Source organism: Eleutherodactylus coqui, chromosome 6 (genome assembly GCF_035609145.1).
Source record: "Eleutherodactylus coqui strain aEleCoq1 chromosome 6, aEleCoq1.hap1, whole genome shotgun sequence".
Lineage (NCBI taxonomy): Eukaryota > Metazoa > Chordata > Amphibia > Anura > Eleutherodactylidae > Eleutherodactylus > Eleutherodactylus coqui.
In genome coordinates, this window is record NC_089842.1 from 18,998,326 (window position 1) to 19,018,111 (window position 19,786).

The following is a 19,786-nucleotide window of genomic DNA, read 5'->3' on the forward strand; positions in this document are numbered from 1 at the left end:
AGGACTTACTGGCTGATGTGAACGAGGACAGAGCGGCAGCAGTCAGTGCTGAGAGATACATATACTGGATACAATTGTGAAAAAACAGGGTAATGCAGTACACACCACTGACCACAAGATGTCGCGCACGGCTCCTGGCTGTCCCTGCTCAGACGGCTGTGACGCGCGGGCTCCCTCTGCTGGTACAATGTGAGAACTGCAGCCCCGTGACGTTAAATAACCGGTGATGACACCGAAATGTCGCGCCACCAGCGATAGGCGGGAAGACTGAAAGGTGTGGTGAGATGAGTCGGGCTGAGCAGGAAATGATGGGGCTTGTAGTCCTCGGCGGGGTTATTGTACTACACCTCCTGACAGTCAGGCTCTGCTGGGACTTGTAGTCCCGCCTGCCAGATGCATGTTGGAGTCTGTAGCCTTCAGGTTGTACTGCTGGGTGTTGTAGTACTACAGTACATGTAGGCGGTTGGGGAATGATGGGACTTGTAGTTCTACAGACTAGTTAGACTGTCTGCTGGGACTTGTGCTTCTCATACAAGACATGCTGAGGCTTGTAGTGCTGCCTCCGGGCCGCCAGTAGAGGGTGCTAAATGATTTCCTTTCTGCTTCCAAGACCTCTGCTTGCTGTCATGGGAACAGAAACTGCAGTGACAGCCGGAGGGGGATCCCTGACAGCAAGCGGAGGTCCTGATCTGAGTGACCTTTATCTTGCAGGGATGGAGCGCCGCGGTTTGGCGCAGGAGCTGCGGCGTTGGGCGCTGGAAGAGATGAACATCCCACATCTGAAAGCCCCGACGGAGGACATGCTGCAGAGGTGGGGCGCGATCAGCTAACCAGCCGCGGCGCACATTGCCCCTGCCCCGCCACGGCCCGCATTGCCCCTGACGCTCTTCTGTCTTGCAGGCTCTTCATTGGTCAGTGCGCCGACATCTGGAGATACGCCGTACGCCACGTGCGCAGCCAGAGGTGAGTCTGGGGGTCCGTGAGCCTCGTTAACCCCTTAATGGTTACGCCTAACGATCTCCCAACTTTTCCTTTTTTTTTTTCTTGTACGTTTTAAGTTGAACCGTTTGGTGACTTTTATCGCTTTCTCTCCCGTTTATGATATCAGCGGTCTCCGTGGCGCCCGCTGCGCCGGTTAGATGCGCTGACTCAGACGGCCAGTACTAAACTTGTGGTGGTTTTATCTTGCATGCTGCGGCCGTGTAGTGAGTCACACGCAGCATTCTTTGGCGCGGCTCGCATCACGCAATACTGAAGCCATGCAGTGTATTATATTGGCCTCTGAAGTTGTGGGGTCCGGTGGGTGACAAGGGAGCCCCGCCTTCTGTCAGCCTTTTACATGCCATGGTCGTGTTGACTGCAGCATGTAAAGGGTTATCGGCTGGGATTGGCGGTTTCACCGGTCCCCACCATTAGAGCTGCAGCCTGTCTGTCATCAGCCGGCCGGACCCCCTCCTACCGGCACGGGAGACCCCTGTCTGTATTCTGATGCAGCGCCATAAAAAGGCATCGGTGTCAGAATGCGGCCCATTACTGACCATTGTGAAAAGGTGACTAAGGGGTTAAAGGGCAGCTGCTGCTCAGTGAACCCCGGCTCTTCGTACTGGCCCCCCAGAACAGGTTGGGGACCCCCAGTAGCCTTGCATCAGACAGCTCGCCCGTTGCTGTAGTTGTAGGGTGATGCGATGGCCAATGCAGGGGGAGGGGAGAGGTGCCCCCATTGCAAAAGTTTCCACCTTGTCTAAACTCTTTGTTCCCCTTTAGGACGGTGAAGAACATTGAGGGGAACCTCCTGTGGTATCCTTGACAGAACGGTCAGCCGCTGCGGAGGAGAACAAACCGCTGAATTCCCTGCTGGGCGCGTTTACGGATCTGTTCAAACTGCGCCGCGTAATTCCGAAGCTGTGGCTCTGCTTCCTGCTGCGGATGGCCAGTAGAGCAGCCCGCGGCGCCGCCGTCCCGTGGAGGCCACATTCCAATTATTTTCACTTTGGGGCTTCTCCTCCTCCTCCCCCCCCCCCAACGGGCGCGTCACACGATGAGGCTGAAAAAAAGTCCGCCTGTATAAGCCACATGGTCTTCAGGCGCGGTTTTTGCGTTTGCATGTTTTGAAGGTGTGTTGTGTTGCAGTTGTCGTAAATTGCGCGGCCGTCCCTTCAGACCGCAGCCGTGTTTTCTCCTTAACTCGCAGTCCAGGTATCAGCAGCTGCAGTACTCGCAGGTAGGTCTGCCCTCCGGATCGGCGCTCTCGCACCTCCAGCGCTGCGGGGCCGCCCGTACCGTTCATTAGACAAGGGGATTCCTGGGTCTTGGCAGCCCCTTATATATGGATGGGGGCGTGATAATATATGCAACGCTCCCCTTGCCGGCTGCCTCTGGGACCTGCTAGTATATATTGGGGTCGCCGCCTGTTCTCCACACATTGCGGTTTTGCCTGGAGGGGGAGGAGTCTAATGGGTATAATGGCGCTGTTTTGTCTGTGTTTACCCTTCCGCTTTTCCAGGCGCAGCGCACGCTGGAGAAGGAGCAGCAGCAGCGCAGGAAGCGGTTGTGTCAGGAGATCCAGGAGCTGCGCTCCGAACTGCAGCATCTGCAGGAGCAAATCCAGAGCACCGAGAGGGAGATCGTCGGCCAGGGTGAGCGGCGGGCGCCTGACAGCGGGGGGCAGAAGTCTTCACCCCCTCTGAGCCAATATTGGCATGGCTCCCATCCCTTTACATCTTAGTCTCATGTCTGACCCCTCTCTGCTTCTTCTTCACTAAAGTATTTGCCCCCCTGCCCAGCTGGATTAGTAGTTTTCTGTCTCCCTCAATAGAAATGTCCAACTACAAGTCGCACGATTTGCGCCGCCGATCGCTGCTGCTGCAGGTCTACAACAAGAAGAGTGAGGGAGGGTGCGAGGCTCTGCGGGAGAATAACCTCCGGATCCAGAAGCGCTGCGAGCAGCTGCAGGAGATCAGCAGGTGGGTAGGACTACTGCGCTCACCCAGCACTGCTACGTCATCCTGAGGTGGGAGCATCCGTCACACCTTGTATGTTGCATCAGCAGAGCGTTGCAGACGGAGCCGGTATTCCCAGCCCTGGATGTGAGTTCGGCCTCGAGCACGTTCCCGGAGCCGGAGGTCCTGGTACGTATCACTCGGTTCGTAGGGTGCCTCGGTAAAGACGTCTCTCCCATAATGCTTTGCTTTTCTTCTTCTTTCGTATTAGAGAGAAGTGCGGGAAGTTTGCCAATCGCGAATAAAGTTCTGGACCTCCATTCATGAGGGTACGATTTCCGGCTCAATGCTGTAAGTGTAGAGATCCCTTCCACCGCCATCTACTACTAATGTCTGTATGGCTTTATATTCTCTCCCATCTGCTAGTCATGTCTGTTTCAGGATCTCTGCAGTAAGGTCTCGTTTTCCCTATATTTCTGCACTCGGTGCCCCATAATGACAGCGAGAACAGAATGTTACCGGGTTTCCCCAAAATAAGACACTGTCTTATATTACATTTTGCTCCAAAAAAGGCGCAGCCGGCGTCTGTCTCCTGTGATGATCTCCCCAACGCTGCGGCAGGCTGCTGTGTAATCCTCCCCGCTGCCAGAGGAGTCTGTCTGGTAAACAGAGCTTTGAATTCCCCCGGCTTCAGCAAGTGAGCGCTGTGATTGGATCAAGCGTCAGCCAATTACAGCTGGCGCTTAAAGAAGCAATCACAGCCATTCAGTGATGTCATTCACTGAATGGCTGTGAATGATCGAGCGCCCGCTCTGATTGGCTGCCGCAGCGTTAGGGAGATCTTTGCGGGAAACACAGGTGCCGGCTGCGAGGTGAATCTATGCCCCGGTTCCCACCCTGAAATTAAGACACTGCTTCTTTTGGGGCAAAATTTAATATAAGACCGTTTCTTCTTTTCGGGGAAAGTGTGTGTGTGTGTGTGTGTGTGACATTTCAAGCCCCCCTGAAAATCAGGGTAGGGCTTATTTTTGGGGAAACACGTTAGGAATCATTGTGTTTTTTTTACTGGACTAGAGTAAATTCAGTAGATTGGACATTATAGACACATGGCCGTATATGAGGTCTCACCGCTCACAATACATATCAGAGCCAAACCAAGCCATGATGAGGTAAGAACTGCCTGTAGAGCTCCGTGACAGGATTGTGTGGAGGCTCAGATTTGGGGACGCTATAAAACATTTCTGCTGCCCTGAAAGTTCCCAAGAGCCCAGCGGCCTCCATGATTGTTACATAGAAGAACAACCAGGACCCTTCCTAGAGCTGCCGACCCCCAAACTAAGTCATCAGGGGAGAAGGACCTTGGTGAGAGAAGGGACCAAGAACCCAACGGTCACTCTGGCTGAGCTCCAAAGATCCTGTGTGCAGATGGGAGAAACTTCCAGAAGGTCGACCATCACTGCAGCCTCCACCAATCTGGGCTTTATGGCAGAGCGGCCAGAAAGAAGCCTCCTCAGTAAGACAGATGGAAGCCACCCGGACCATCAGATGTTCTCCATGACACGTTTTCTACTAATGTCAGATACACTTCAGCTGGTATTTTCCCTCCATTCATCCTGCAAATATCTGGCAATTTATGTCTTAGAAAATGCATTGATCCGTCTGCAGTGATGCCAGGAGCGTTGTCATAGGACAGCAAAGGAAGAACATTCTATAGAATAACAAATGGCGCTGCACCATCTTCACATCAGATGGCCTTACTTGGGTGTGGGGGATGCCAATGCTTTTGGGGGTACTGACAGGTTCATTAGCAGTAACTGCAGGATGGTGAAACTGTGAGGCAAGTAATGGCTGGGGGGACCTATCAGACGTGTCGGCCCAGATGGGAACAAAACAGACTTCACCAATCGGAGACGACTATTGTGATGACTGGAGGTAACTGCACTGTAATCACTATCAGGGTGCGGGCAGACGAGCGTAGGCGTATTTACGTTCGCACGAACGCAACGTATAATCGCCCGAGAGAACGTTTTCCGGCGATCATGACCAGAGCTAGAAAGCGTATTTTCGTTTGTTCCTACTTCGCAAACTATCTTTTCGGCCATCGAATATGCGTTGGCGCGTATTTCGGTCGCATATGTTCCGTTTTTTTTTCGGGTTGCCGTGTTTACGCGCCGTAAAATCGCCCGTACGAACGAATACATTCTAAACCATTGCCTCAGATGGTCACATTTATACGTTTGGTCGCAAAAACGCGCCGTTTATGCGCTCGTGTGAACGCACCCTCACTGTGTAGAGCTGATGTCTCACAATAATATGGTGACTGTGTTACGTAGGGGTATCCATGAGATGAACTGCTGTGTCCAAACCCACGTTAGATGCAACGTATTTACAGAATAACTATTTATTTATTTATTTTTTCAATGGAGGGGCGCCAAGTCTATTTGGGCCCCATGACTTATCCCTGGAGACTATACGATGCCTTTAGGGCCAAAGCGGGCGCCACTAAATATTAACATATGGAAATAAATGCTACTTTTCATATTTGCTCAGGGGCCCACTTACTTTTGGTAGGTAGTATAGATTGTGATCTCGTTGCCCTGTTCATGGAGATTCCCTCCCGTCTGCTAGTAATGTCTGTCCTATACTGTGGTTTCGCTGCTCTATACGTGGAGATTCCCTCCCATCTGCTAGTAATGTCTGTCTTATATTGTGATCTCGTTGCTGTCTACGTGGAGATTCCCTCCCATCTGCTAGTAATGTCTGTCCTTTTATTATGGTCTCGCTGCTCTATACATGGAGATTCCCTCCCGTTTGCTAGTAATGTCTGTCCTATACTGTGGTTTCGCTGCTCTATACGTGGAGATTCCCTCCCGTTTGCTAGTAATGTCTGTCCTATACTGTGGTTTTGCTGCTCTATACGTGGAGATTCCCTCCCGTTTGCTAGTAATGTCTGTCCTATACTGTGGTTTCGCTGCTCTATACGTGGAGATTCCCTCCCGTCTGCTAGTAATGTCTGTCCTATACTGTGGTTTCGCTGCTCTATACGTGGAGATTCCCTCCCGTCTGCTAGTAATGTCTGTCCTATACTGTGGTTTCGCTGCTCTATACGTGGAGATTCCCTCCCGTCTGCTAGTAATGTCTGTCCTATACTGTGGTTTCGCTGCTCTATATGTGGAGATTCCCTCCCGTCTGCTAGTAATGTCTGTCCTATACTGTGGTTTCGCTGCTCTATACGTGGAGATTCCCTCCCGTCTGCTAGTAATGTCTGTCCTATACTGTGGTTTTGCTGCTCTATACGTGGAGATTCCCTCCCGTTTGCTAGTAATGTCTGTCCTATACTGTGGTTTTGCTGCTCTATACGTGGAGATTCCCTCCCGTTTGCTAGTAATGTCTGTCCTATACTGTGGTTTTGCTGCTCTATACGTGGAGATTCCATCCCGTCTCCTAGTAATGTCTGTCCTATATTGTGATCTCGCTGCTCTATACGTGGAGATTCCCTCCCGTTTGCTAGTAATGTCTGTCCTATACTATGGTTTTGCTGCTCTATACATGGAGATTCCCTCCCGTTTGCTAGTAATGTCTGTTGTTTGTTGTGGTCTCCCTGCTCTCTACGTGGAGATTCCCTCCCATCTGCTAGTAATGTCTGTCTTATACTGTGGTTTCGCTGCTCTATACGTGGAGATTCCCTCCCATCTGCTAGTAATGTCTGTCGTGTATATTGTGGTCTCGCTGCTGTCTGTGGAGATTCCCTCCCGTCTGCTAGTTTAGTCTGAGCTCCCTGCCGTCTGATCTTGTCTCTAACCTTCTCCCCTCCCCGCTCAGGTCTGGAGGAGAGGATCTGCTCTCGATGTCTCACAAGCAGTGGCTTGCTATGTCAGAGGTGAGTCGGCCGTGCAGACGGTAGTGGACCTCGGCGTATTCTATGGAAGTCCTTTAATCCGGCACTATATGGTCTGGAAAATCCTGATAATTCCACTCCTGCGGTAACTGTAATCACCTGATGGTCCGGCGTTCACCCTTGTGGCCGCTGTAGGCACCTGGTCCTTCTGATGGTTTGGAGTATCCAAAAATCTGGACCGTTTCAGGAGTCACAAAAAAAAAAAAAAAAGTAAGAAGTAGTTTGTCTTAGTTTTTTTTCTGCTGAACGCCCCTCCCCCATTCCTCGTGTTTTTGCAGAAGCTCTGGAATTCGCGGCCTGCGAAGCACATACTGTCGTCCCTGGAACATCTCGCCTTGGAGTCCACGCAGGAGATGAAGAAGCTGCAGGCTTCACTCGGCGCAGAACCCGCAGAGACGTCCTGCAGCGTCCGCCAAGCCACGAGGAGCGGCCATGAAACCAGAGGGAACCTGGAGGAATCCAAACGCGCACGGTGATCGCCATGACGCTAATCACATGATCAGCGCAGGGTTTGTTACAATGTATCCAGTGTAAGGTCCGGTAGTGTAAACATATTCCCTCTCCCAATAGCATCGGTGCAGGTAAGGGGTTAATCGCACTGCGCTTCTCTGACATGGGAATAGCAAATCCCCAGCAAATCCGCACGCCACTAGTTGTGATGGAAATCCGTACCGCGGTCTATACAGCGCCGAATTGGAATCCACGTCTTCTGTGTCAGGAAGTCTGCCTGCGGGTTTGCTCATTGAGATGTCCGTGCAGCTCCTCGGGAAGAAAAGGGGCATCGCCGGGGCAGAAATCTGCAGAGCTGGAAGCGGAATCCAAGTGGCGATGCACATTCAGCCCGTGTGAATGGCCGATCTGAAGTGAGGGCCGTAATATCACAGCGAGGTGCGATCCCGCGCTTGTAAAATTGCGGTTTTCTGGTCCATACCATCGGGGGACACGGCTATGACCGCGGGTATAGCTACTGCCACTTACAGGCGGGCACTAGGCAGTAGGAAGAATTGGCTCCTCCTACTTGCTATATTCCCCCTGCAGGTACCAAGCTAATAACCTTTAGCTTGGAGTCCATAGGAGGCATGCCTCATCACTGATCTATAAGTGCCAAAGGTGGAGACAGGGAGGCAGGACTCTCCCGGTTACCCCGCAGGGGGGTGCAAACAGAACGGTTCCATCCCTTCTGATGGTCATCTGAGAGTGTGGGGTTTTTTTTTTTTGTTTTTTGATCTGTAGTTTTATTTGACACACTTCTGGCCGCCGTACCATTTCCCACCACAAGGAGGATCACCCAGCTTTCCCACGCAGATCTGCAGTAATGGGGGTATTTCAGTACATCACTGGGCTGAGTGAGGGCAGTTAATGGCGGCTGCGCCCGTGCTCACTAGTTTTCGTCTGTCTTTCAGGTCGTTGGACGACGACTCGTTGGACGTTCTCCCTTCGTTCAGCTGCCTCATCCAGGTGAGTCTGGCGTGTGATGGAGGGGTCCCGGTCTTGTATGGGGGGGCACATAATATCCACAGATGTGACTCTTGACGGTGCCCGCCGGTCTTGGCAGAGGAAGGGGCCGCACATAACTTCCACATGTGATGGTTTATACAATGCTGGGGGTCACTCCCTTCTCTGCCCTCTCGCCGCTCCGCAGGAAGGTTGGGCGCAGTCGGTCCACGTGACGTCTGAGCTTCGCAGCATTCAGCACCAGTCGGAGGAGCTCGCCGCACACTTGGCCTATCAGATACAAGAAGTCCACCGAATGCTGTCGGACGACAGCGAGCTCTCCGCGGCCAGAAGGTAGGATGTGTAGGCGGTAATGGGATTCTTAGGCCACACCCCCTAAAACTTAAACCCCTCCCCCTCCAAGTCACAGCTCCGTATGTCATATCTCTCCGCTGTCGCAGGGCCGCCTTTGACGCTGAGCTCCGCCTGGTGCTCCTGCGCGGCTGTCGCAATGCCCTGTTCCACGAATGTCAGATACTTCATGCGGAGGCGGCACACGGGAAGCAGGAAATGAAGTTTCTACAGCAGCAGCAGCAAAACGTCCAGGATTTGCGCCTCCTACTGGTGAGCGGCCCAAACTGGGGAACTCGGGGTCACCGATGCGAGGGGATCGTTACTTTAACACTTGTCTCCTTGCAGGAGAGGAACCAGAAACAGATCCAAGTCCTCATAAAGGGGAACTCCGCCTTCAAGGCCGAACTGCAGCGGAGCGGCTCGGAGGTGAGGTCATGTGACTCCCAAAATACCGTAAGAGCCCGCAGACTGAACCGGGGCATACTAGTGGAGACTTGTGCAGAAGGGCGTGTAGACTTATGCAGCAGGCGCCTTCTAACCAGACGTGACTGTAGTTGTGAATACGATTCTAGAAGAGGGACAGGGGCGTGTATAATTATGCAAATGAGCGTCCAGCACCTCCTTTCCAAAGCCCAATCTACACGCAAAGTTCATTCAAAAGCTAGGATGATTGACAGCCCGAGCGATCGTTTTGCACAAACTACTAATGCTCATCAGTAGCTTCATTTGTGTGTAAAAGAGCCTCCCTTCGCTGTATGCAGATAACAGCGGGTGGTCTGTTATCTGCATGTAGCTCCATTGTTTTCAGCTACTGTCCCCCAGGAGGACAATGTTATCAGCGCTCCCGTGGAGAAACTCAGCGTGCGGTCCCTGCTATCAGCTGCGGGCCGAACGATGGATTTTATAACAATGAAAGCCTTTACACGCAACCATTATCGCTCATAAGACATGGTTTGAATGAGTTCTGAGCGATAATCGCGTGTAAATGGGCCTTAACAAGGCCTTGACTGAACCTATAAAGTAAGTCCAGAGGAGTTTGGGGGGTGTGTTCTTGTGATGAGTCTTGGCCCCATGGGGCGTGTATACTTGTGCAGCGAACAGGAGGATCCCCTCCATCGGTGTCTGGGGCGGCCATTGAGCTGCGTGTCTCTCCTCTCACAAGGTGCAGCAGTTCGTCCAGGAGCAGCTGATCCCGCGCCATCAGGAACTCGCCCACGAGTCGCAGCGGCTGAAAGATTTCGCCATGAAGGACGCCGAACATTTCCGTACCGTCTCCCTCCACGCGCTGCGGACCGTGTCTGTGGAAGGGTGAGCGGCTGCGCCATTTCCCATCTCTCTTCGTACAAACTATGGCCCGGTTGCATCCAGAGCTGCATTCGCAATTCATCTGGGTGTTGCTTAACCCCTTGGTGACGCGGCCTAGTTTGATCCCAAGGACACCATAACTTTTTTTTGTCCCCCCTAGGGGACTTGAACCTGCAATCCTCTGATCGTTCTGCATTAGGGCCCGTATAGACGGGGTGAATGTCGGGCAAACGATGCCCAACGCTCGTCCCTGTGCAAAAGCAGCTGAGCGGGTACTTGCGGGGGCGAGTGTCGGGCATCGTTTTCATGACATTCGTCCCGTCTAAATGGGCCTTTACTTCCGTTCTGCAATGCATCATTGCTGTTTGCCATTGTCTGGTGTCCGATTACCATGGCAACCCATCAGCCCTCCACGATTACATGGAGGCAGGCTGATGCTGTTACAGAGAGCATGTAAGGGGTTAACCGCTGGAATCGGCGTTCTCTCTGATCCCTACTGTTGCAGCGGGAGGTCCGCACACAATCCAAGTTTCTGTCCTGGGTGGGGTAGCTTTAAAATCTATTAACCCTTTACAAACACAGGACCTTGTTGGGACTGCAGCTCTAGCTGTGACTAGAGGATGTTGGCTGATGCTTGTGTTGGTTGTGCTGCAGGAACCTGGTCCCGGCTCAGGATCTCTCGGTGAACCGGCTGTCGGACCGCCTCTCTCCTTACTCCGGCATCTACGAGAGGATCTTCTCCGTCATCCGCCTGCCTCTGTATAAGGTGAGGTCACATGATCGCGTGGAGCTGGCGGTTTACAGGATGACTGACGTCTCTTCCTCGCAGGCGCCGGAGACGGTTCTGACCCACGTGGCGGAGATGAAGAGGCAGCAGCTCTTCCTGCGCTCCCTGTTATATAACCGGAACCAGGCGGTGACCAGGGTCCAGCAACAGATCTGCGAGAGCCAACACCCCGACTTGGACAGTGAGTAGCGGCTGAGATGCCTCACAGCTGAGGAGTCGTTACACTGTATCCATATAGACAATCGCAGCTCCGATCTCTCCTGTTCTGATACATTGTTACAAAGTATCGGTTCGGCGTGCAGCTTGTTAACCACTTCAGGCCCAACGGCTGTAACCGTCCTGAAGGGTGGATGGAGCGGCCCGGGAGCAGAGCCCCCTCCATACCTGATGGCTGTCCGCCGCCGCCGGTAACTGCTGCAGTCAGAGTTGGCTCTGATTGTGATTAACTGTTTAGATGCTGCGGTCAAAGCTGACCGCGTGTCTGATCAGTCAGCGGAGTGGGGGACCCCAGCGGCAAAATCAGAAGGTGCTGATGGGCCATCATGGCAGCCCGGCGCTGAAGGCTCCCAGGGCTGCCACACACAGAAGCGCTGCTAGTGGCAATGGTTGGCAGGCAGCATCACAAAAAACACACATTTGGTATCACCATATACAATGTATTCAAATATCACAATATTCATCCCACACGGTGAGGTCCTTTTTAACCCCTTAAGGACTCTGACTATTTTTGGCTTAAAGTGGTTGTCCCGCGAAAGCAAGTGGGTCTATACACTTCTGTATGGCCATATTAATGCACTTTGTAATGTACATTGTGCATTAAATATGAGCCAAACAGAAGTTATTCACTTACGTTCCCTGCGCTGGCGTCCCCGTCTTCATGGCTCCGTCTAACTTCAGCGTCTAATCTCCTGATTAGACACGCTTGCGCAGAAGGGTCTTTTGCCATCTCTTCGCTCCGGCACGAGTCGGCATTCTGGCTCCGCCCCCTTGTACGCGTCATCGCGTAGCTCCGCCCCCGTCACGTACCGATTCCAGCCTCCTGATTGGCTGGAATCAGCACATGTGACGGGGGCGGAGCCAGAACGCCGCTGCTGCTGGAGCGCATGAAGGCCTCCTGGAAGCACGATGCACCGTGGGGCGGGACAACACAGGCGCCATCTTAGCTGCTGAACTTTATAAGTTATTATTTCATCTCAACAGTAAGTAGGAAGCGGTTTTTAAACGGTTTAAAGGGCTGCTTTATGCCGGGGGGTGACTGGGGGAATGTGCAGATTTAAAATTTTGCGGTTTTGGCTCGGGACAACCCCTTTAAGGACGCAACGGTTTTTGGCGGATTTTCTTTTTTCAAAAGTCATAACTTTTTTTATTTTTCCGTTGACGCGGCCGTATGAGGGCTTGTTTTTTGCGTGGTGAACTGTAGTTTTTATTGGTGGCATTTTTGGACTATATTGTAAAACTCTTATTAATAATAATAATTTTTTTCCTTTCCATTATGATAGCAGGGAGAGAAAACGCAACAATTCTGCCATAGTTTTTTTTTTTTTTTTTTAAGGCCTGTCACTTTTTTATTTTTCCATGGATGGAGCTCTGTAAGGGCTTATTTTTTGCGCGACGAGCTGTAGCTTTTATAAGTACCATTTTGGGGTACATATGGCTTTTTTGATCACTTATTGCATTTTTAGTGAGGCAAAAATGCTAAAAATTTGCATTTTTGCCTCAGTTTTTTTTTTTTTTTTGTTTTTTTTTTAAGCGTTTTTTTTAACACTTTTTTTTTTTTTTTTCCCTGCACAGTCAAAAGCCTGTGCAGCTTATTGTATGCGTCGTTACGGACACGACAATACCAAATATGTGGGGTTTTAATTTTTAATTTTTTTTTTTTACTTCTGCTAATATGAGAAAAAGCATTTAAAAAAAGGCTTGTTTTTTTTGTTTGTGTTTTTTTTTAACTTTTACATTTTTCTTTTTTATTCATTTTTACTGCCCTGCTTTATCACTTATACAGCGATCACAGGCTATGGCAATACAGGACGTCTGGCGTCCTGTTGCCATAGCAACCAGCCGGGCTCTCTGTGATTATATCACGAAAGTCCGGTGACGTCACAGGGAGCGCCCTTCCTCTGTGAACCCTTCCCATGCCACGATTTACATAGATGGCAGCAGGAAAGGGGTTCACAGTGGGAGGGGGGGGGGGGGGGGGCTGTGACTGACAGCCGGCTCCCGCTGCAGGATAGTGCAAGTTCATAAGTGATCCCGCGCTATCCCAAGGACGTAAGTTTACGTCTTGTTGCAGGAAGTACCCCGCTCCCAGGACGTAAACTTACGCCCTGGAGCGGGAAGGGGTTAATGTATTTATTTAACAAAAACCACCAGAGTCGCTCTTGATATAATGTATATTTCCTTTTTTCCCGGCTCCCAAAAAGTTTGCATAAAAGACGTCTTCCCCCCCCCCCCTCCGAAATGGTGGTAATAAAACTACAGAAATGAGCCCTCATACAGCCCGACTATCAAAGGGGGAAAGAAGAACTCCTACGGCTCTCTGAATACGGCGACGGGAAGTAAAGTTTGCTTCACTTATTAACTTTTTACAAACAGAAACCTCTTAAAAACTCTATAACCTTGGCGTCGCCGCGATCTTCCTGAGCCGCAGCGCTGCGGTCACGGGTCGGCCTCCTGTATGGTGAATGCTGTAAAAACTAAACCCACCAAAAATGGCGCAATTGCATTTATTTTTTTTTCAAAGTTTGTGTCTTTTTTCCTCGTTCCCTTATACCGTAAACGGCGCCATTTAAAAAAAAAAGTTAATAAAGTACAACATTCCGTCCCGCAGCGATTGGCAATGGAAGAATTAAAGCGTTCCGGCTCTTGGGAGGCGGGGACAAAAATAAAGGCGCTAAGTCTCCGGTCGTGAAGTGGTTAAGCTCATAGAGGATTGTTGGTTGACCCGTGTACACTGTAACAAACCCGCCGCCCCTTAGGCTTCTGCTGCCGTTTAACCCTTCACCTGTCTCCGCAGCGCTGTTTGAGCGCCTGTCCGCTCACTACGCCCACCAGGTGGATCATCTGGTCCCTAAAGTCGAGCAGCTGGTCCAGCAGTGCGAGAAAGCCCAGGAGTACCAGGAGGTGGTGCAGGCGGCCGTGATCGACTGGTGAGTCCGCCGAGCCGACACTCTTAAAGGGAACCTGTCAGGTCTTGGGGGCCCTTAGTTTTGCACGCTGAGTTCAAAGGTCGTTTGCTGATACCAATCTGTTCGGTCTTGTAAATGTTACTCTGCAGCGTGACGTATTCATATATTTGCTGCTCCCTCCGTCCCGGATTGACGGGTCTCTGTGTTACCCTGCGTGTGGGAGGATGCTGTCAATCACCGTCTGGAGGGAGGAGCAATGAATATTAACCCCTTGGTGACCTCTACATCGGATGTGTGAGGGGGGGGGGGGGGTATTATGGTGCGTTGCTGTCTCTGACACCTAGTCATGATCGGAGATGACTCTGATCCTGGCTGTTAACCATTTAGATGCTGCTGTCAGAACTGACCCGACGGAGAGGGGCTCCTTTTTGCCTCTTGAACAGCCCCATCGCGGGGTGCCGATGAGTTAGCATGGCAGCCTGTGGCCTTGTGATCGCCAGTTCAAGCTAAAGCCGTCCGATGGGCGCTCGGTGTGGCTGGTAGTCCCGGGCTTCCTGCAGTAACTGATTGTCAGTCCTTCCTCTTATGGCGGCTCCGATATAACACTGGCAGCCAATCAGGAGCTGGGGGGAGGGGCTGGTCACTTGCTGCAGGAAGCCCAGGACTGTTGTAAGTAATGAACCGTCAAGCAGATCGCTTCAGCGTGGTTTACGTATGAAGTTTAATGGGTTGAAAAGTGGAGCCCCCAAGGCAGGCTGAGTAGCGGGGGAGGGGTGTAGAGTATATGAATATTCATGAGGCTTGCTCCGCCCACAATGGAAAAGTAAGATTGGTATAAGAGACGGACGCCTGAGATCGTGGTCGTGTGACTAAACTGTACTGACCGCTCTAAGGTCGAGACCCTTATCTGTAGAGTTCTCCATACCACAGGAAACTGTATTAATAACTATGTTAACCCCCCCCCCCTCCTATGATGGTCGCACGGTTTCTCTGACTACGTGATGGGCACGGTTCACTAGAAGGCCTCACTAGGCTAAGATCCTACATGCAGCTTGTGATTGGCTAGCACTGCTTATGTGGACAGCACTGGCCAATCAGGGCAGAGTGAAGTGTCTTAGACTACCAACGCATCAGGTAGAGAAACGGTGCGGCCATCTTGGTTTGTCCGGGACCTTTTACGCAGGCGATCTGTGTGCGCGGCCGCTATTACAGCCTTCATAGAGGTCACCCAACTTTCCCGGAATGACCATGTGACTTGTTATGAATGGCTGCATCACTCACCTGACCTGCCGGTCAGAAGTCTGGGAAAGCTGGGAGGCAACATGCACTGCTGCCGTTACGGCGCTTGCATAGTGGCACCCAGCTTTCCTGGGCTTCTGAACGGCAGAGCAGTCTAGTGACGGAGGAGCCGCAGCAGCAGCCATATTGGTTGTGACTTGGTGATTTGACCTGCTGGACAGGTACCCTCACCCCCCCATGATTTGCGTTGTCATCATGCCGCCATTTATAACACATTGTTTCCCGTCTCTCCGCCGCAGGTGGGATCAGCCGGCGCAGTACTGTCTGTCCTGGGAACAGCGAGGAGGCCAGACCCTGCTGCAGTGGCGAGATCGCTGGACAGTGGCGTCGGCGGCCGTGCAGAGGACATCTGGCACCAGGACCTGAGTGTTGTTTTTAAGTGGACTACCACGCCAACCGTTTGCCCTCCGGAGGCGTGGCCTTTACTAGGGGGCGGGGTTTGTCCAAATCAGACCCCTCAAGTTAAATGACTTTGTGCTACATTTCTGTTGATTGTCCAGTCCCGTCAATAAAGCTCAATCACCCTATAACAAAACCACCTGCTTGTACCGGTTTGTATCCGCTTGCTGTCAGTGAATGGACTCATTCTTGTTTACAACCTGTGTGGTTCTGCGGTGGATCGGCTCACGGATTTAGCCCTGTGAATATACTTGTCTGGACTTTCCGGCACGATTCCACGTGAATCCGCGTTGAGGCGGCGTGTCACGTGCGGGAATTATGTGCATTCGTTGGGCTAAATCCGTGTGCATCTGTCACGTGTGGTAATGGCGGTCCGTGGGACGGCGCCGCAGCTGACGGACAGATTAATATAAATTGTTACTGAACTGCCGCCGTTGTATTCGCGGTCCGTGGGACGGCGCCGTCCGTGAAGGTTGCAGAAACTTGAGCCAGCATTCCACATTAACAAAACCCTCGACCGGCGAGGCACCGCCATCTTTCTGGTTACTGTCCCTCTTCATACTAGTGCTGCATGCTTCAGTTCCAGAGGTCCGCGGCGCGCGCTAACATGCACCGTAGGCGCTGTCTGTACATACTATAGACCGCCATTTACACGTACTTCCAGAGCTCCGCCTACTCGCGGACTCCACGCAGTTGAAGCCAATGGTTTTTAGTCACTGCGCCATACTGCTGCGTGCCTTGGGCAGTAATAACATGAACGCATTGGTCTGTGAAGTTCGCGCACGCTCACCCTGTAGGCGGCTGCGAACGCACAAATCTCACGCATTACACCGCTAAGGACATTTGCACACGGCCGAGAAAATGGCATCTGATTCGCCCGTGTGCGCACATCTCGTGAGGCTCATCTACACGGAGGCGGGCGTATGAAACTCTGTTCTAAATAGTCGTACCGCATCCATCGCAGATTGTCCTCCCAGCGTAGACTTCCCAGCTTTTGCACTGATGCATTGTAACAAACCCTCAGCTCCACTAAGGCAGAAACGGTGCCATTCACTGACAGCGAGCAGAGATGTGAAATGGGGAGGAAATGAAACAAAGTTTGAACGATTACCTTTATTTACCCGAGACCGCCCCTTTAATGATGGCCAACTGTCACTTCCCAGAAGCTGCGCTCGAGTCTCTTACCGTTTGCTCTGAACATGACGTGTCGCCTGGTTCTCGCTATTAGTCACGCTCGGTGGGGTTGTCACAAGCAGCTTTGGCTGTGTGCTGGAAACGGCCGCCCCCGCTGCGCCGCTGTCACAGCATCCCCCCCCCCACTGCAGTCAGACCACTTCTGTCCCAGCAGTGAAATGGTCTACAAGTGATTTAGTAATGTCCTTGTTTTCTACTATCTCGCTGCCAGGTGGCGCTGTTGTGCCGCACTCATCAAGGCTGCCAGCAGTCAAGTAACAATGGCGTGCGTTCTCCCCGGCTACGGTTTGGCTCATCACCACCACGTGTGATCGCTTAAAGGGCTCGTCCATCTGTTGCCGTATTGAAGAAAGATGCTGGATTTACATTCCACAAATCTGCGCAGCGATTCGTCAGATCCGCCGCACGGATTTTCGCTTTTGGAGCAGAAAAAAAAGAATTCCAACAGAGTATCCGCCGGGTGGGAAGGAGTTTCTGCGGACGGGCGTACATTCGGCGTGGGCTCAGGTCCCATCGACGGACGGCTGGTCTACCGCTGCAAGAGTGGAGATTCGCGGTAATCGATGTTGATCGCAGCACGTATCACACCGGACGGAATCACGCCGCAGCTGGGGAATCCCCCACACCACGTATCACACCGGACGGAATCGCGCCGCAGCTGAGGAATCCCCCACACCATGTATCACACCGGACGGAATCGCGCCGCAGCTGGGGAATCCCCCACACCATGTATCACACCGGACGGAATCGCGCTGCAGCTGGGGAATCCCCCACACAACCTGCTGCTGTATCTACGGATATTGATGCAGAATTGCCGGCAGGTTTTAAATTTTTTTTTTTTTCAATTCCGCATCAAAATCCGTAGCTCGCCTGCAGATTTTGGCGCGATATTTACTGCGGTGCGGTCTGTGCCGTCCCTTTTAGCAACCCTCTGATTTCCGGATAAAAGTTTTTGTCCTGGGAGCGGAGGCGGCCGCTAGATTACCTGCTGCTGGTCTTTTGTGCGAATGCCCCTCTTATCGGCCGGTTCCAGGTCGCATTTTCAGCTGTCCAAGATGGCCGACACAATCTTCAGACCACCCAATCCACACAGTAATGTTAGACTACCAATGCACTATATCTGCTCTCTGATTGGTCACCATCACTGATCCTGTGATGGTGACCAATCAGAGAGCAGTTAAAAAATTACAGTAGCCATGTTGGACTGAAAAAGGATCCCAAACTAGGAGACCGGAAGGGCAGCGGCAAAGAGGAACGGCAGCGGGCAACATAATCCACCTGTTGGTCCCGGGACAGATTTTTGTCCTGAAACCAGAGGGTTCCTTTAATTCCTGTGTTATGGTGTCACAGGAAATCATGTGACTGCTTCAGCCAATGAGAGGCTGCCGCATGACAGGTTTGAACTCCTGGTATCACGGTGCTCAGGTTGGATGTGCCAATGCAAGGGTAACGGGCGCTGATGCTGCAGCCTCAGTTGGCATCATCTGTCACAGGAATCTCCGGGACTACTGCAGGCTGCAGCCCCGGATTCCGGCGTCCATGGAGGGGTAAGTATATCTCTTATTTTACTCGAGGGGGGTCCTATTAAAAAGGGGTTGTCCAGTTGTAAACTACTAATGGCTTATCCTCAGTACTGGACATTTTCAGTTTCCATTGGAATGAATGAGAACTTTGCTTGCAATACCAAGCCTGGCCCCTACAGTAAGAATGGAGCTGTCTGCTTTCAGCAGAAATCAGCTCAGTGCACAAGCGTGCAGCCATCATTAACAGCTGATTGATGGGGGTCCCAGGCAATGGGCCCCCTCTAGTCTAATAATGACCTATCCTGAGGAGAGACCTGCAATAGTTTATAACTAAACACCTTTAACCTGGATTCCACATCAGAAAATCTGCACGTAGCTTTTGCCCATTAACTGGACTAAATCTGCATCTAAAACCATTTAAAATCTGTCAGAAATCCACATTAATTTCAGACGTGGAAAAACCCAACACAAATGTATCGCCTGTGAACAGCAGCTGTCACCGAGGCCTACCCTGTTTCCCTGAAAATAAGACCTAGCATGATTTTCCAGAATTTTTGAGGATGCAAAATGATTTTTCAGGCTTTTTGAGGATGCTTGAAATATAAGCCCTACTCCAAAATTAAGCCCTGCCAACAGTTAATTAAAAAAGTCAATTTAAATAGTGTCCAGGCAGCTATACATGTAAAAAAAGGTAAACCTTTTTGTACAAAAATTAATATAAGACGCTGTCTTATTTTCGGGAAACACGGTAGAGCTGAAGGAGAACGGCCACCCAACACAAATATATCCCCTGTGAATATCACCCAACAAGCTGGCTGGCACCGAGGCCTAGAGGCGAAGGAGAATGCCTGCCCAACACGTGCCCTGTCAATGGGGAACCCATATTCTGTCCAGGACCGCTAGTAACCTGTATCAGCACAGGGTGCATTTATTTTTGCAGCAGGGACAGACCTGCCCCCTTATGGTTGTTGGTAGCTGTACACGGCTGCCTTGACTAATGTTGAGGCTGTAGTTGATATTCCGCGTCTGCCTAGAAGTTTATTACACATGTGGGCCGCTGCTATCTGGGGTGAAGATCAGTTTCTGCTGTTCTATCTTCAATATTCCAAAAACAGCTCATAAAGCAGGAAGTCAAAACCAATCTGCTGCCGCCAAAATAGCTGCCGCAGTTCCACTCGTGACCACTGGAGGCAGTCAAGAAGAAAAAAAACTACAAGTTCTGCAGCACTAGGGTTTTGGATATTTTCTCTTCGGGCTGGTTGATGGTAACTAGTATGGCTGCCATTATGACCATGACAGGGGTTGTCACCCAGCTTTATCAGACTCCTGAACATTAAAGGGTTTTTCGGGATTTGTAATCAATTACAGATCGTAAGGGGTCCGCCGCTTGGAAAGCCTGCCGTCAGCTGTGTGATGAGGCTGTCGCCGCTTCACTGCATACCAGGCACAGCGCTGTACGTTATATAGTGGCTGTGCCTGGTATAGCAGCACAATCCCATTCACTTGAATGGGACTGAACTGCTGGAAAT

At 51.4% G+C, this 19,786-nt stretch overlaps 1 protein-coding gene across 3 annotated transcripts; it reads left to right on the top strand.

Annotated features, from left to right (window-relative positions):
* Window positions 1–193: 193 nt before the first annotated feature.
* Window positions 194–15,676, top strand: HAUS5 (HAUS augmin like complex subunit 5). Of its 3 annotated transcripts, none has more exons than XM_066606384.1 (20): window positions 194–279; window positions 712–811; window positions 901–963; window positions 1,765–1,797; window positions 2,197–2,221; window positions 2,504–2,636; window positions 2,816–2,963; window positions 3,050–3,128; window positions 3,211–3,290; window positions 6,762–6,819; window positions 7,116–7,309; window positions 8,241–8,295; window positions 8,480–8,625; window positions 8,733–8,895; window positions 8,971–9,051; window positions 9,788–9,933; window positions 10,585–10,696; window positions 10,760–10,898; window positions 13,731–13,863; window positions 15,381–15,676. In XM_066606384.1, exons 2-20 carry the CDS (start codon window positions 714–716, stop codon window positions 15,505–15,507), a joined length of 2,013 nt encoding a protein of 670 aa, XP_066462481.1. In that variant the 5' UTR covers window positions 194–279; window positions 712–713; the 3' UTR covers window positions 15,508–15,676. The 3 variants fall into 3 exon arrangements, with proteins under 3 accessions (XP_066462481.1, XP_066462482.1, XP_066462480.1); XM_066606385.1 differs by having other exon boundaries at window positions 212–274; XM_066606383.1 differs by lacking the exon at window positions 194–279 and having other exon boundaries at window positions 286–811.
* The last annotated feature ends 4,110 nt before the right edge of the window (window positions 15,677–19,786 follow it).

What these genes read in the sequence shown, in the direction of transcription:
- HAUS5 (XM_066606383.1), top strand. Translation starts at nt 588, where the DNA reads ATGATTTCCTTTCTGCTTCCAAGACCTCTGCTTGCTGTCATGGGAACA. An exon ending in TCCCGGAGCCGGAGGTCCTG is followed by an intron (nt 3,129 to 3,210) that starts GTACGTATCACT and finishes CTTTCGTATTAG; the next exon opens with AGAGAAGTGCGGGAAGTTTG. An exon ending in AGGATTTGCGCCTCCTACTG is followed by an intron (nt 8,896 to 8,970) that starts GTGAGCGGCCCA and finishes GTCTCCTTGCAG; the next exon opens with GAGAGGAACCAGAAACAGAT.